Source organism: Sorex fumeus, unplaced genomic scaffold (genome assembly GCF_029834395.1).
Source record: "Sorex fumeus unplaced genomic scaffold, SorFum_2.1 ptg000010l, whole genome shotgun sequence".
Lineage (NCBI taxonomy): Eukaryota > Metazoa > Chordata > Mammalia > Eulipotyphla > Soricidae > Sorex > Sorex fumeus.
Window position 1 is genome coordinate 5,730,427 of NW_026606067.1, and position 14,960 is coordinate 5,745,386.

At 35.7% G+C, this 14,960-nt stretch overlaps 1 protein-coding gene across 2 annotated transcripts in view; it reads left to right on the forward strand.

Annotated features, from left to right (window-relative positions):
- DENND1B (DENN domain containing 1B) overlaps positions 1–14,620 on the forward strand; it is a 248,717-nt gene extending 234,097 nt beyond the window's left edge. For both annotated transcript variants that reach the window (XM_056110675.1, XM_056110676.1), the window contains 3 exons: positions 6,847–6,926; positions 7,878–8,094; positions 9,410–14,620. In XM_056110675.1, coding sequence (XP_055966650.1) covers positions 6,847–6,926; positions 7,878–8,094; positions 9,410–9,946 — 834 coding nt within the window. In that variant the 3' untranslated portion in view covers positions 9,947–14,620. The remainder of the gene's footprint in view (positions 1–6,846; positions 6,927–7,877; positions 8,095–9,409) is intronic.
- The last annotated feature ends 340 nt before the right edge of the window (positions 14,621–14,960 follow it).

A 14,960-nucleotide genomic window follows, 5' to 3' on the forward strand; every position in this document is an offset into this window, starting at 1 on the left:
GCCTGTGAATCTTGGATCTTTTCTCTGCCATTTTGTCTTCCTTGGAGATCATTCTTCTCCCATGTCTTAAAATTCACCATAAATTTGAATGTGCTCAGCCTTTTGCACTAATGTATAACTGCCATCTAGTGATCTGAGGGATAACTACAAGATTGATAGACCCCCTTTAAAAATCTGGAACCCGGCACTATTGGTGAATTTAGAGTGTACTAATAATTGCCATTAACTCCATTATATTTGCCCTGGTCAGGAGCTTTGTGTTCTTTGTTTCCTCGTATGACCATCTATTTCATGCTTTTTTGAAACTCAATCCAAACATTTGTCCAGGAAAATCTTTGCTTCATGTCCCTCATTGAGCCGTATATCTCATAGTCACATATATCACAGTTTACAAGATACAAGGCATAATTTTATAGTTAACTTGTTAGGGTTTATTAATGTTTCATTTGTTGCATGTGGTATCCAGGAAAACACTAAGAGAACAACCTTCATCTTGGTCATCACTGCATCCTCACATGTGACCTAGTACCTGACATATAGAGATATTTTTACACGTATGGATCAGTGAGAGTAGGAGAAATATTTGTGTACTACTAAGCAGAAACAGAAATAATTATCATAAGAATACATATGAATTCTCATATATAATTATTTATACATATGTATTCTTATATATAATTATTTATGTACTCCCTCTCCATGATTTGGGCATGCAGTATGTTAAATGGCGGCTTTTTAATGGCCTGGCAGGAAATTCCTGTGGACCAGAACAGGTTTGTGGACAAAAAAACATTGTGTTCCACAATACTCAACATTCCTTTGAAGAAAAATCAGTGATTTTTTTTTACCTTTTCAAAGTCTTTTGTGATTTTCTTGACAGTTTTCTCACTTGTAATCATAACAACCACAAAAATTTTTGGTCACCAAAAAGAAGACATTAGGTGTGGCCTGATTACTTTCCCCTCAAGCAGCAAAAATCATTCCCTTTGCCCTAACTTCTTAAAATGTGGATTGTAACCCCCCATGAGGCACCTAGCTGAATGTGGGGATCATTTAGGAAATAAATTTCTTCTGATTTATTGTCAGTAAATAATTTATTTGTATAGCTCTGTTATATACCTATATTCCCAGTGCTGTGTAAAAAAGTTTCTGTTCTAGCCTTCCATGGTTTCCATGAGGATTTGTCATTGAGTATTTGACCATTTTTGTGCTAATATTGATTCATTGTCTAAGCTCCTTCTGTCCTACTCTTCTACCCTTTAGATTTAAAAAAAAAAATTCTCATTTTGTTCACATGAATGTCTCTGATTCTCTGACTGTGTGACTATGCTTAACATTTGGCATTTTGTTTCTTATATCTTTAAAATCAGCCTAAATCTGCCTGTGCTCAGTGTCTGTGGTTTAGATTCCTTCCTTAGTGCCCAGAGATGGGGGACCTGCAGCCTTTGGTGGCTTGCACTGGAAGCACAGTTTCCTGGAGTGTCGAAGGCGGTAAGGACCATAATTATTAGGGCTCAGTTTCTGGTCACATGCTACCATGTAAATCTGCTCCTCTTTTGTGATCTTCCCAAATCCTCCCTAAACTCCTGATGCCTGGTTTGTCACAAAGTTTTGACAGTGGCTTGGCTCTGAATCCTTGGGGAAGGGACTCTGCCAGCCACTCTGTGTCTGCTAAAGTCATTGGAAATTGAATTCTGGTCATGGTACTGAGCCCCCGATTGCTGTGAGGATCTCACCAGAATCATGTGTGCTTGCATGGCCGCAATTCCCAACAATGTGACACACTGTTTTGCCTTGGCTGTGACTGGAGCCCAGCGTATCCTTCCCTATTGCTGCTCAAGCAACATAGTTGGTCTCTGGTTGTGCTCTAAGGGATTCTTTCCCTAATGCAATCTTTTCAGTCATGTATTATGGGCATGTTCCATATGACTGTTTGTCATGCTGTGAAGGCATACAAAAGAGCACAAAGGGCACAAAGAAGTATGAGATGTGGATCCCACACGGAGAGAGCTCAGAGTGTAGTGGTGCAGGCAGACACACGAACAAATAATACAGTGTGATGAATAGTACATTGGCCAGGTGTTTGCCAAATACATGGCAACACAGAGGGCTGCTTACCAAATAAAGAGGAGGCTTTACAAGGGTCATCTTTGTGTCAGTTGTTGAAGAATACGTAGAATTTTTCCAGTAGAGAAGAAAGAGGAGAGAAATTCTGACAAAAGGAACTTTGTGGGCAATGAGCAGTTAGTGATTTCTATATGAAAAATAAGACATTATTGGGCAGTTAGACATGGTGAGAGGAACAAGAAATTAAAGGGAAAGATAGATCTTAATGGGAGTATTCTATATGCCATGAAGCTCAGCCTTTATCTTGAAGCAAATTAATGCTTTAAATCAATAGTGTAAAATTACCAAATAGGAACATTTCTAAAAGTAATGTATTGACACTTATATTTAGGTGTTCAAAATAAAATTATAATGATTTGAGGACTAGAGAAACATCCTTATTAATTTTAGTTGTATTTTTCATACCATGTTGTAAGGTAATTTGGTGGATAAAATGGTTACATTTCAATTGTCAAAAAAAGTGCATGTAGACCATAATTTCCCCAAAGTAGAAAGAGAGTATAGGGGAAATTGTCTGCCATGGAGGCAGAGGGAGGGTTGGAAACGGAGGGTATACTGGGGACATTAGTGGTGGAAAATGTGCTTTGGTGGAGGGGTGGGTGTTTGATCATTGTATGATTGAAACTCAGACATGAAAGCTTGTAACTGTATCTCACAGTGATTCAATAATAATTTTTTAAAGTGCATGTGTGTTTTATCTACATAAGGTACTGCTTAAATACATTTACTAATCTACAAGGTAAACTTGATTAGCTCTGTTCATGCCTTTCGCCTGAAATTGCAAACATTTTTTAATACTAAGTGCTGAGGTATGTGCAATATTATTTTTCTGACTTTATAATTATTATGCCTTTATGTCTTAAGTTGTTAATGATATTTTAAAATATCAAAACTGAAAGAACTTTAATTTTATAATTCAAAGAGGCTAACTATAATAAATTTACGGACACCCAGAAAATGCACTACTGTCTATTAATTCTTTCTAAAGTTTGAGATTGTAAGCACAATCTCAAATTATCACAATCTCTAATTATCTTATTTCTTATAGCAGCAAAGCAAAGAAAATTGGCTTTTAGTACTTTGGCTAGGAAGAAAATTTCCCTTTTGATTTTGGTTTTGGGGTGACACCCACCATTGCTCAGGACTTACTCCGACTTCTGTGCTCAGGGATCACTTCTGGTAGGCTTGGGGGACCATATGGGACCATATGGGATTGAACCTGAGTCTGCCATGTGCTAGGCAAGTGCCCGACCTGCTGTACTATTTCTCTGGTGCCAGAAAATTCTCCTTTAAAAAATGTATGAAAAATTATACATGAATTTAAAGTTGTAGATAAACTGAAGGGAGAGAATTACCTTTGATGTAAATGTATTTCACTGGTGCAGTATTATGTTGTATCATTTAATGAAACTTTGAGAATATTTATAAGATTTTTTCTGGAAATCAACTTTTTTTCCTTCTTACTCATTTTTTTAGTGTTGAATATTTTACCTCCCTTGATTTTTAAGAATTTACAATAACTCATTTTAATATAATGTCTGTTGCCAAATATAGACCATCTTATAACTGTCTTAGTGTTTATTTTAGGGAGTTCCAGATGATTTATGATCAAAGTGTTTATTGGCCTTTGGAAACTTTCCCATTATATACTGATTAGTGAAGACTTTTTCACATCTAAAATAAAATATTTTTCTCTGAATACATACACCATATAAAGTTTGTTTTGTTGTTATATGTACCTATTTATTATCTATATATTTAGAAAAACAAAGATGTGAACTCCTTTCTAAAAGTTATAATTCTATTATATTAAAGTCTGTATTTTTTGTTTTGAGATTGTGTTTCCTTTTCTTAATCACTTATATTTTAGTTCTGTCTAGTTTATTATGCGAGTTTCCAATACTGATTTAAATCTGTGATTTATGGCCCAGATAAAGATGTACTCTTATGGCTACATGTTACTACTCTGGAAAAAAAATCCTGTCTATTTTAAGTACAGCCTAAACTTCCTTACTGCTGACCTTTAAGTTTGACTTTTGATACAAGTCATCTCTTTTCACCCCGTGACGTATGTTCTGTGAATGGTGCACAGAGTCTCTAATTGCCTGTAAGCAATTACCAGAATGTTACCTGAATCTCCACTCACCAGAAACAGAAATAGAAAGAGGATCTGGGTTCACACAAACCCTGAAGTTAATGATGACTTGGTTAGATATGATGCTTTTCTCTGTTTAAAATGTTGACTAGATTGTAATTATTTTTTTCTTTCTGATTTTTGTGTGATCTTAATGAATTTTGTAGTTATCAAACAAATGACATGTTCATTGTGTGTTTGGACATGATGGCTTCATATATATATGTTCATATATGTTTCCTAATGCTTGATTATAGATTCATTAATTATTAATTAAAAGCTTATTTCACCAAATGTTTTGTAAGTCCATATATTATAAATGTAGATAGTACAGAGTCTGATACCTGTAGAATGGAAAACATTGTATTCTTCAGTTTTATTTAGGATTCTTATTTTTTTTAATTTATTATAAGATCTACTATTTGGTAACATTCTTATAAGAAAAACTGATAAAACCCTGACCTACCAGGAAATTTAAAAACTAAATTCAAATGTACTTTTAAAATTCATCATTCTTGATGACTTAGTTAAAAAAAATACTGGTTTCATTAAAAACTGAAGAAGTTAAATTGAGTCTCATATAGGCAGGCCAGTGTAGAATAAAAAATTAAAATTAATCTGTGGGAGAAAATGAACAAGAGCAACACCCCAGACAAAGACAATCTGTTGTTGTTTTTATTCTTGATAAAGTTATGTGGCCTTGAGAAAACTTTTGGAGTCTTTCTGGTATACCTCCAGGTTTGTTGTGGGGTTCATTAGCCTCTAAGCTGCTTAATAGCAAAGACTCAACCCATTTCCCTGAGTATATATTAGGGAAATATGTGTGTGTGTGTGTGTGTGTGTGTGTGTGTGTGTGTGTGTTCACAAAGTACTTCACAGAGACTGTTTTTTATTTATTTATTATCTTATGCTTTGTTAGTTCTTAAGCATTGGGATTATCGGCAGAAGTTTACTTTCACTCATCTTTGATACAATTGATCCTATTTGTGTGTGATTTTACCACTTCCTTGAGAACATTTTTTAAAAGTTGGAAATTTTTATCTTTATTACTGAAAGTATTTAACATGTTTCTTATGTGCAAAAATAAAGAGCTTATAAGAATCCTAGGTACTTTCATACACTTCAAAATTACCTACCTCTTCACAGCCAATCGTGTTTCAGTACCCGACTATCCACAACCCCTCCTCGCCACCAGATTATTTCACATAAAATACCCAATAGTACATCATTTAATATGTGAATATATTTGAAGACATGCTTTTAAAAATAAGAAGTATTTTTAAAGGCAATTATAGTATAATTCAAAGATGAGACAGATTAGACATCAAGAAGAACTGCTCTGTTGAGTTGACCATGTGAAATATGTGTAAATGTGATAATTATTTTGAAACCTATGGGACTCCTTCAGAGATTGTTAGGGTATTACCTGGCTACTCTGAAAATTCTTAAATAAAAGAAAATAATAAAGTATTTATCTTGCCTTCCCTGTATGCATTTCAGAATAGCTAAATAATTATAAGATAAAGTTCTTTATAGAATGCTGACAAATATAAGAAGGGATGCTTTTGAAAATCATTCTTATGAAGTAGTTAGTTAGCCAGTGATTTATCACAGGATTCAAAAGCCATCAAGTGAAAAAAATGATAAAAAAATTCATAGTGAATGGATCAGCCAACTACAATGGATTCCATTAATCAAACCTACAAAAAGTGAGTCATCTAAAAGTTATATGCCTCTTGATGTGATGCAATAAAACATCCAAATCAACACCATAGGCATATATTTTTCCCCAGCAGAGTGAAAAATAAAACCTAGAAAGTAATTCTAATCATACTCCAGATATAATTGCTAATGGAAAAAAGGATACAAATGGCTTGAAGGAAAGACAAAGTGGAATTAATAGTTGTCTAAGAAGAATTTGATAGACATCAAACTAGAGCAATAATCTTGTTGGAAACTGATCTTAATAGGTCAGCTAAAATACTGAGGGTGGATAATAAGGGAATATCAGTATAACCTGAGAAAAAGGATGGCAAAGCCTGGCAAGTTACCCGTCACGTATTCGAAGTGCCAAACACAGTAACAACAAGTCTCACAATGGAGACGTTACTGGGCCTGCTTGAGCAAATCGATGAACAATGGGAGGACATTGACAGTGATTAATTTTTAGGCATGGCATGATATTCTGGTTGTGTTAACAAAAAGAATCAGTTAAAACGTCTTTTGAAGTAGTTACAGGTGGAATGGTAGCTTATCTCAGATCTGCTTCAAAGCCTCACTGTTGGGTCCATGCCCCCCAGAACTAGCAGCAAGAACTTTAAAGTCTGTTAAAAATGCACAAACTCATACCCTGTGCATTGTAGAGTAAGAAACTATATTTGTAAGTGTTGAGATCAATATTTCCCGGTTTCTTCCTCTTCCTTGTGCCTTGTTTGTGAGTGTTTGGGGTAAGACTCAAAAACACTACAATTTAAAAATATTGTTCCCTATGGTTCCTTTAAAGGACAGCGACAGTGACAGTGGATGGTTCCTTTAAAATTTATGAAAGGGATGGACACTGATGTATAGTCTACTCCTCTCTCTAGGCAGTCACAAAAAAACCTCCTAAGAGCCTTGATGGTGTTCAATACCATGAAGATGATGATGACATGGAAAGAGCCAGCAAGTAAGTAATGGATTTCAGTGTCCTAAGAGGTATGAATTACTACATGGTGTGACCAAATGACATGCATTTTAAGTTGCAAAAGAAATGTGGAAGAATATGCTTCCTTAGAAATCCAATTTTTCTTTCGGGCTGTGGGGAGCCAGTGCTCATTGGAATCTCATGAGGGAAGGTATCTTGTAATGGGAAAGCAAGATACACCTAAAATATCTTGGCTTAGGAAGCAATAATGCTGCCTGAAAAAAAAAATGTGGGAGACTGTTAAAGGGGAAGTAGAGGCACTTTTCAACTCTTGTCTTCTGAGTAGAAAGGGGCAGGCAAATGTCATGAATAGTGGTATCATTCAGGATGCGAATTAGTTACAGGGAGGGATGTCATTAAGTTTATGATGCTGTCAGACCAGGAAAATATAATACAAAGTTAAAAATGAATTGTAATATAAAATAAGAAACAGTAGTATCTATTTAAGTTATATGGAGATGACAAAATGGACATAAATTTAATTCCTTTTTTAAAAATTTTGGTCTCTATCAAGGAATTTATCTTTTTCTCTAATACAAGTGAATAAATAAATGGAAAGAAAACCATCAGAAAAACAAATTTAACCTGATCTTGGGCTATAGCAGAGTTTCTCTGATCCTGTTTCTAGGACTGCTAACCCAAATACCACAGAATTTAAACTGTGAAAATCTCTGCTTTTGCTTCCAGGATGATAAAGTACCATCAGCTGTTCTTATGTTTGTTTTTAATGCATTTGCTCAAGGTTTCCAGTATTTGAGAGGGCGGGCATCTCTAAAATATTTTGACCATGGACCAGTTGTCAATTCTGTTATTGTTGCACAGAAATGTTACCTTGGCTAAAAAATTCTATTTATTGAAGGTAATAGGTAATAGGTTGCTACTAACTAGCATGTCTGGCTCAGTACCAACCAGCACTTGTTTTATTTTTCTCAGGCTATCTTCTGAAGATGGTGAAGAAGCGACAACTTATTTTTATGAGAGTGATGACTCCATTGAAACCAGAGTAAAGACTCCTTACTCAGGCGAAATGGACCTGTTAGGAGAGATCCTTGATACTTTAAGCACACACAGCTCAGATCAAGGGAAGCTGGCAGCAGCCAAGAGCTTGGATTTTTTTAGATCAATGGAAGATATTGATTACAAGCCTACGGTTAGTGGATTTTTCAACTTATAAAATGAAACAAAAACATTCTTTGTCTTGCTGTGATTAGTCCGGTATTATATTTTACTTGGGTAAAGTATTTAACCTCAAATAGAGGTGTCAACATTTCAGAAATGTAAAATTTGGACACTAAAAATTAGTTCTGGTGACAAAATTATGCTATTTTCCTTTTACATTATACCACTATAGTAGCTATCATCATTAATCAAAATTATCTTGTCAAGCCAAAATATTTTCTTGCAATATAACAGTATAGGATTTTCAGGGCTGGAGCGATAGTACAGCAGGTAGGGCATTTGCCTTGCACACGCCAACCCAGGTTCGATTCCGAGCATCCCATATGGTCCTCCGAGCACCACCAGGAGTAATTCCTGAGTGCATGAGCCAGGAGTGACCCCTCTGCATCACCGGGTATGACCCAAAAAGTCCCCCCCCCAAAAGAAAAAAAAGTATAGGTTTTTCATTAAAGAATTTTAAAAACATGATATTTTCCAATATGCTCTTTCTATATTTTTTATCTCTTCAAAAATATTAATAGAGATAATCAAGTAACTTTTCTATTTTGTTGATCCAAAATGAACGGTGTTGCAGCTGAATAATACAGATAATATAGATTATCCCAATTTATGTCCTCGCCAACAATGTCCAGAAGTATTCTTTTCTCCATATCTTTGCCAATACTTCTAGTTTGGATTTTAAAGGCTATAATTGCAAGGACTTTGTAGCATCTCACTTCACTCCTAGGAGTAGAGCGATTTGCCAGCATTCAAATTAGCAGTCGATGCTATACTTATTAATGGAGGTACTTGAAGGAGGTTATTGAAAGAAAATGAGACTGGGCAGGGAGTGCAGGGTTCAGATGCTTGCCTACCCTGCACACAACTGACCCCAGTATGACCCCAGCTACCACCTCTGGCATCTGAGCACCAACAGGAGTGATCCCTAAGCACAAAAGTCAGAGTGTGGGCCACTGCTGGGTGTGTGGCCCCACCTAAGACCAAAAAAAAAAAAAACCCAGAAAGAAATGTATCATTTTCAAAATGTAAAAGTAATCATTACTGGGGCTAGAGTAATAGCACAGTGGGTAGGGCGTTCTAACGCGGCTGACCCGGGTTTGAATTCGAGCATCCCATATGGTCTCCTGAGCACCGCTGGGGGTAATTCCTGAGTTCGTTAGCCAGGAGTAACCCCTATGCATCGCCAGGTGTGACCGAAAAAGCAAAAAAAAAAAAGTCATTACACTAAGGCAGTGCTGTAAATTTATTAAATATTAAATTGTGTCTGGATGTATTCCTTCTTTCAGAATAAATCCAATGCCCCTAGTGAGAATAACCTGGCCTTCCTGTGCAGTGGTTCTGGCGACCAAGGGGAGTGGCTGCTTGGACAAGATGACAGTGCCCTGCAGGGCCGGCACCTGCCGCCTTCTCCCCGGAAGAGGGTTTCCTCCAGCGGTTTGACAGATTCTTTGTTTATGCTGAGAGAAGAGAACAGTGAGAAAAGCCTCAGTGCGGACAATGTGAACAGCCTCGTGGTGGCGGAAAAGCCAGCATCCTCTTTGGCAGTGAGTTTCCAGCTCGCTTCTCGTGGAGTCGCCCAAACGGACAAAGGAAAAACAGAACAGAAGGAAACACTAAGCCAGATTTCAGACGACCTGCTTATCCCCAGCCCTAGGCGACGGCCATCTACTTTTGTTCCTTGGGAGAAAGAAGGAAGCGAAGACAAAGAGACTTCTGAGGACGTGGGGCTGCTTCATGAAGTCGTGTCCTTATGTCACATAACCCCTGCCTTCCAGCAAGACTTAAACATTTCAAAAGAGAACCCACGCAGAAATCAAACTTAATCCAGCAATTAAGAGTCAGTCACTTGCACCAAGCTTCGATGGAGTTATTTTAGGATTCTGTGTAATCTTTACCGTACATGGATTATTTGTAGGAATGACAGCGCTTACTGTGGTTTTCAAAATTATTTTTCATTTGGGACATACATCTCCCTGATTCAGTCATCTCCTGGGTATATAATGTTCTTTTTTTTTAACGTAAAGCTAATTCTTCAACTGTGCTCTTAAATCAGGTACTAGATAATATGTATGTGGAAGTATATATTTATCATCTGATATCCCAGTATTTGGTGCTTAATGCCATTTATTTTATTTAAGTATGCGTATACAACCCCTCCATATACCTGTTAGCTATTATAGTAATCTAGTTGAGCATGAAATAATCAAGATACCAAAACTTATCAGAACTCGCCTGAAACTGTTGACCCACTAATTGCCTTAATCTCACTCCTATATGAAGCGTACTTAGCTTATGAAATGTATTTACTTACAAATTTTGATAGGTAACTTATAAGTGTTCTGCAGAGCAATAATGCCTTTTGCTAGTCATTAAATCAAGGACAAAATTCATTTGTTTTCCAAGCTGTCCTGTGGACACTGCACCCATGTTTCTAAAAATCAAGGTACTCACTTACCTCCCATTCAGTGAGAGATATGAAGTACTCTATTGCAATGTGAAATGAATGACTTCTGTTTACAAATGAGACACAGGAAGCATTTTCCCCCCCATTCTATGCCTTTGCCATCTAGAATAGAAGCCTATCCCAGAAAGCCAAATACAACATAAACTGTCCTGTTGAAAAAAATGTTCCTGTCTTCTAAAACTAATAATTTTCCATTCGAATACTTAATAACATCATCTTAAATTTGTATTTTGAAATATTTGATTTTAGAGTTCAAAAAGTTTAGCATTATAGAAACAGTATGAAATAAAACACAGCATTCCCAAAGGTTTCTGCACACAGATGTCCCTTATATGAATATATTAATCTGGTACATTCATCACAGTTTAATGAATGAATATGGATCATTTTGTCCCTTATATGAATACATTAATCTGGTACATTCATCACAGTTAATGAATGAATATGGATCATTTTGTTCAGATTTCAAACTTTCTTCAGTTGTTCCTATGTTTCAGGATCCCTTCCAAGACATGTATTTGGTTGTCAGGTTGTCTTGACTATGACTTGTGTCTCAGACTTCTTCTTTCTTTTTTTCCTTTTTGATGACATTGATAAGTTTTGAAGATACTGGTTTGCTGTTTTGTTTGATACCCTCTATTGCAGTTTGCCTAATTTTTTTTTTATGATTCCACTGGAATTATAGGCTTGGGAGAAAAGGGATACCAAAGTGGAGTGCCATTTTCATCACATCATGTCAGGGGTATGAGATAGTCACCAAGATTGTGACTGTTGCCCTTGGCCTTTTGAGTCTAGCCAGGGCTTATATTCCTCAGCTTTCTCTACTCTGATGTTACTCATTGCTCCTCTTTCCCAGACTTTGACGGAAGCCATTGTATATGGCCTACACTGAGACGCAGAGACTGTGCTTTTCTGAGCAGAGTAAATTATTGGGTTTCTGTGTGCAGCTTTGACTTTTCTCCCTCACGTTCACTATGAAACTTTGAAATTGATCAACAAAGGAATCATGGTCTCATTGTCTCATGATAGCCGAGATTGATAATAAGAGGGAAAAAATAGTGGTAATGTGGTTAATTTATTGTTATTACATTCAACACAGATACTCTAAGCTCACCTAATCATGAGTTTTTAAATTGTCATTTAAACAAAGATGTTTGGAAAAACACTCAAGAACTCCATCAGGATTCTAAGATACTTACTAAAATAATTTTCTATTATAAAAAATTCTAGAATGAGTTTTTATTTAAAAACACTGTGTGAAACTATTTTATCAATGTTTAATGAAAATGATACAATGAAAAATAATCCTTAGCCACATTCTAAAAACTGTGATTTTTATTGCTGCAATTATTCTTGCTTAATAAGAAAGACAAATATTTTGCCTTAGAGGTAGTCTTATCTTTTTCTCAAGAGATAAACTGTATACTTTAAATCTTTAATTATTATGTTTAACATAAAAGACTGAAGATTCTTTTCAAATTTTTCCTGTACATAATAATTTACCATTTTACTTTTCATTATTGAAATACTTAGTCAAAGAATTCCATATATCAGAAAACCTGTTTTAAATAGAAGAAAAAATGGTTACTTTGTTGATTGGCAAAAATTCCTATAGAATGTTTTAAAAGAATATAGGCAGCCTTTTAATATAATTATTTGGAGTGCATATTTCAACTTTGGAAGATTTGGGACTTCAAATTCCATAGTGTGAATAATAAAATCTTGACTGCAGCATAGGCAAACATTGAATCACCTAACAATATGCTTGACTGTAAGACTGTGTTATTTTTGGAGAGTCATTCACAGGCAATACTTGTGTCAGGTATTTTAAAGTGGATTTGTGCCTTATTTTAACATACAAAATCAACTTTTATATTTCATATTAGAAACAAAAACAGAATCTCTGCATATTATTCTTGAAAAAATCAAAATACTAGCAAGTATTGATATTTCAAAGCATTCACATTTTGAGTATTCCAATTCTGTTCTGTTACTAGACTAGTATTATCATGAATATAAGGAGAATGAGTGAAATTAAGGTGAGTTCTGAAATAAAAGTCTTCATTTCCTGTTATATTCATATTTTCTCTTAGCAAATAATTGCAAGCTCCCCACTGTATATTTCTTTTCCCCAACAAGCAGCCCCTCTTACACAACAGAATTGAGTAAGTAAAGATTTTGGTTTGGGTATAGTGTTTTAAATAGCCTCTAGGCAAGAATCTTTATTGATTCCTACCTTTTTTCCTTTGCCCTTAAAATCATGGCATTTAAAGGGGATAGATGAGTGTGAATTTAGGAGCAATTGTTAAGTGAAAATTTCGTTAAATGGTAGAGTTTGATGGTTACTTGCATTAGCATATTTTATAAAAGCACCAAGGCAGAGCATGGTTTTTTTTTTCTGGTAATTAATTGAGAAAATAGTTATTCACTTTTTGTTCCAGTCATTAGTAGTAAAGTGCAGTACCCAAGGATGTGGGGGAAGAAAAATAAATGTGAGGCTGGAGCGATAGCACAGCGGGTAGGGCGTTCGCCTTACAAGCGGCCAACATGGCCGACCCGAGTTCGATTCCTCCGCCCCTCTCGGAGAGCCCGGCAAGCTACCAGAGTATTCGATATCCCAGACACAGTAACAACAAAGTCTCCAATGGAGACGTTACTGGGCCCGCTCGAGCAAATCAACGATCAACGGGAGGGCCTTTCTCCAAAGGCATCATAATCTTAAAATGTTCTAAATTTTCTAGCCAGGGGCCAGAGCAGTAGTACTGTAGCATGTAGGGCATTTGCCTTGCACGTGGCCAACCTAGGTTCCATCCTCAGCATCCCATATGGTCTCCTAAGCACATCCAGGAGTTATTCCTGAGTGCAATGTCAGGAGTAGCCCTGAACATCACTGGGTGTGATCCAAAAGCCAATAATAATAATAAATTTTATAGCCATTGTACTGTTTCTAATTTCATTAACTTTATTACTATAAGAAGTATAATATGCTGCTATCTATCTAAGGTACCTACTCTTAAGGAGCAAATTCAGAGACTCTTAGCAGTGAAGTGTCCTTGATTCTCTATCACCTCTGTACAGGGCTTTCTGTAGGAATGATGCTCTTTGTCATACCATGGGCCACTTCATTCAATTTGCAATTAAGTGAAGGTGTTGGGTGCATGTTGCTGGGATTCCTGTTTTACTGCCTTTTCTTGGCAGCATACTCTAGAGACAGCTCCCTCTCCTCACTTCCCCCACCCCCCATCTTTCTCCTGATACACACCCTTTACAACCAGCATGTGGCAGCGCTGTTCTTAGAGTCTGTGCTTACTAGTGGGATCCATGAATGCTGGTTAATTAGTTGTTTCTTAAATAAGATGAAGAAGTAGACTCCTGGTCAAGAGGAGAAAGCTGTGAATATTCTCATAATCAGTAGACCTTTCTTATTATTTCTTTTGTAAAAAAGCTGAGTTTTTCAGATTATTTTCACAAATTTTCTAAGATGAATTTTATTCTGTTCAGCATTAATTACCCCCATTTAGAGTACATATATGTAAATCACAATCTAAATTTAAAACTATAATTAGAATATTCAAATCTTAGACCTCCAAAGCACTTCTTAATACAGGAAATAATTCCGACAAACTCCATCACTACTGACATCCTTCCTATGTGGAATTTTCATTTCTTAAAGTTTATTTGAGAGGCAAGATTAATTTAAGAAAATATTTCGCTTTGGTCAATATATGGAACTGTGTAATTTAAAAATCATATTTTACTTTGAAAATAATAGGATTTTGTGCAATATTTTGTTGGCCATAATTTAGTCCATGTAATAGTATACATCGACTTCTCAAGCAGATGCCATAAGGTCATTTTTTTTCAGTATTTGTCTCAAACTGTATGTAGCAATGTTCAATGTGATTCTAGATTTAAATATTGTTTATTTTATTTACAGGAGAAATGTTTTTGTTTATTTAAAATTATTATGGATATTGCATTATAGTATCATAACTGCCTCAACAATAATAAATATGCAATAAGTAAACCTGAACTTTAGTATTGACAATATTGTTACTTTAAAAAAATGTATATAGTGCAGAATGCTGATTCTACATCTGTAACTTTAACAAATACTCACTTTCTGTACCACATAAATCTAAGGGGCGTTTGTATGGCTGTGACCGTGTCTATAGATTGTAATACCCTTTGTGATGAATCTTTGCTAGGATTTTTAAAGGGCATTGCCAATACTTTTTGACTGTAAATTAATTTTTGTATAATGTACAGTTTGTTTAGCCTTTAGAGCTCCTATAGATTTTTACCTTTCTTATACTTGAATGAGGCAGGAGAGCACTGTGGGGAATCTGTAGCTCAGGATGCGATATGTGGAT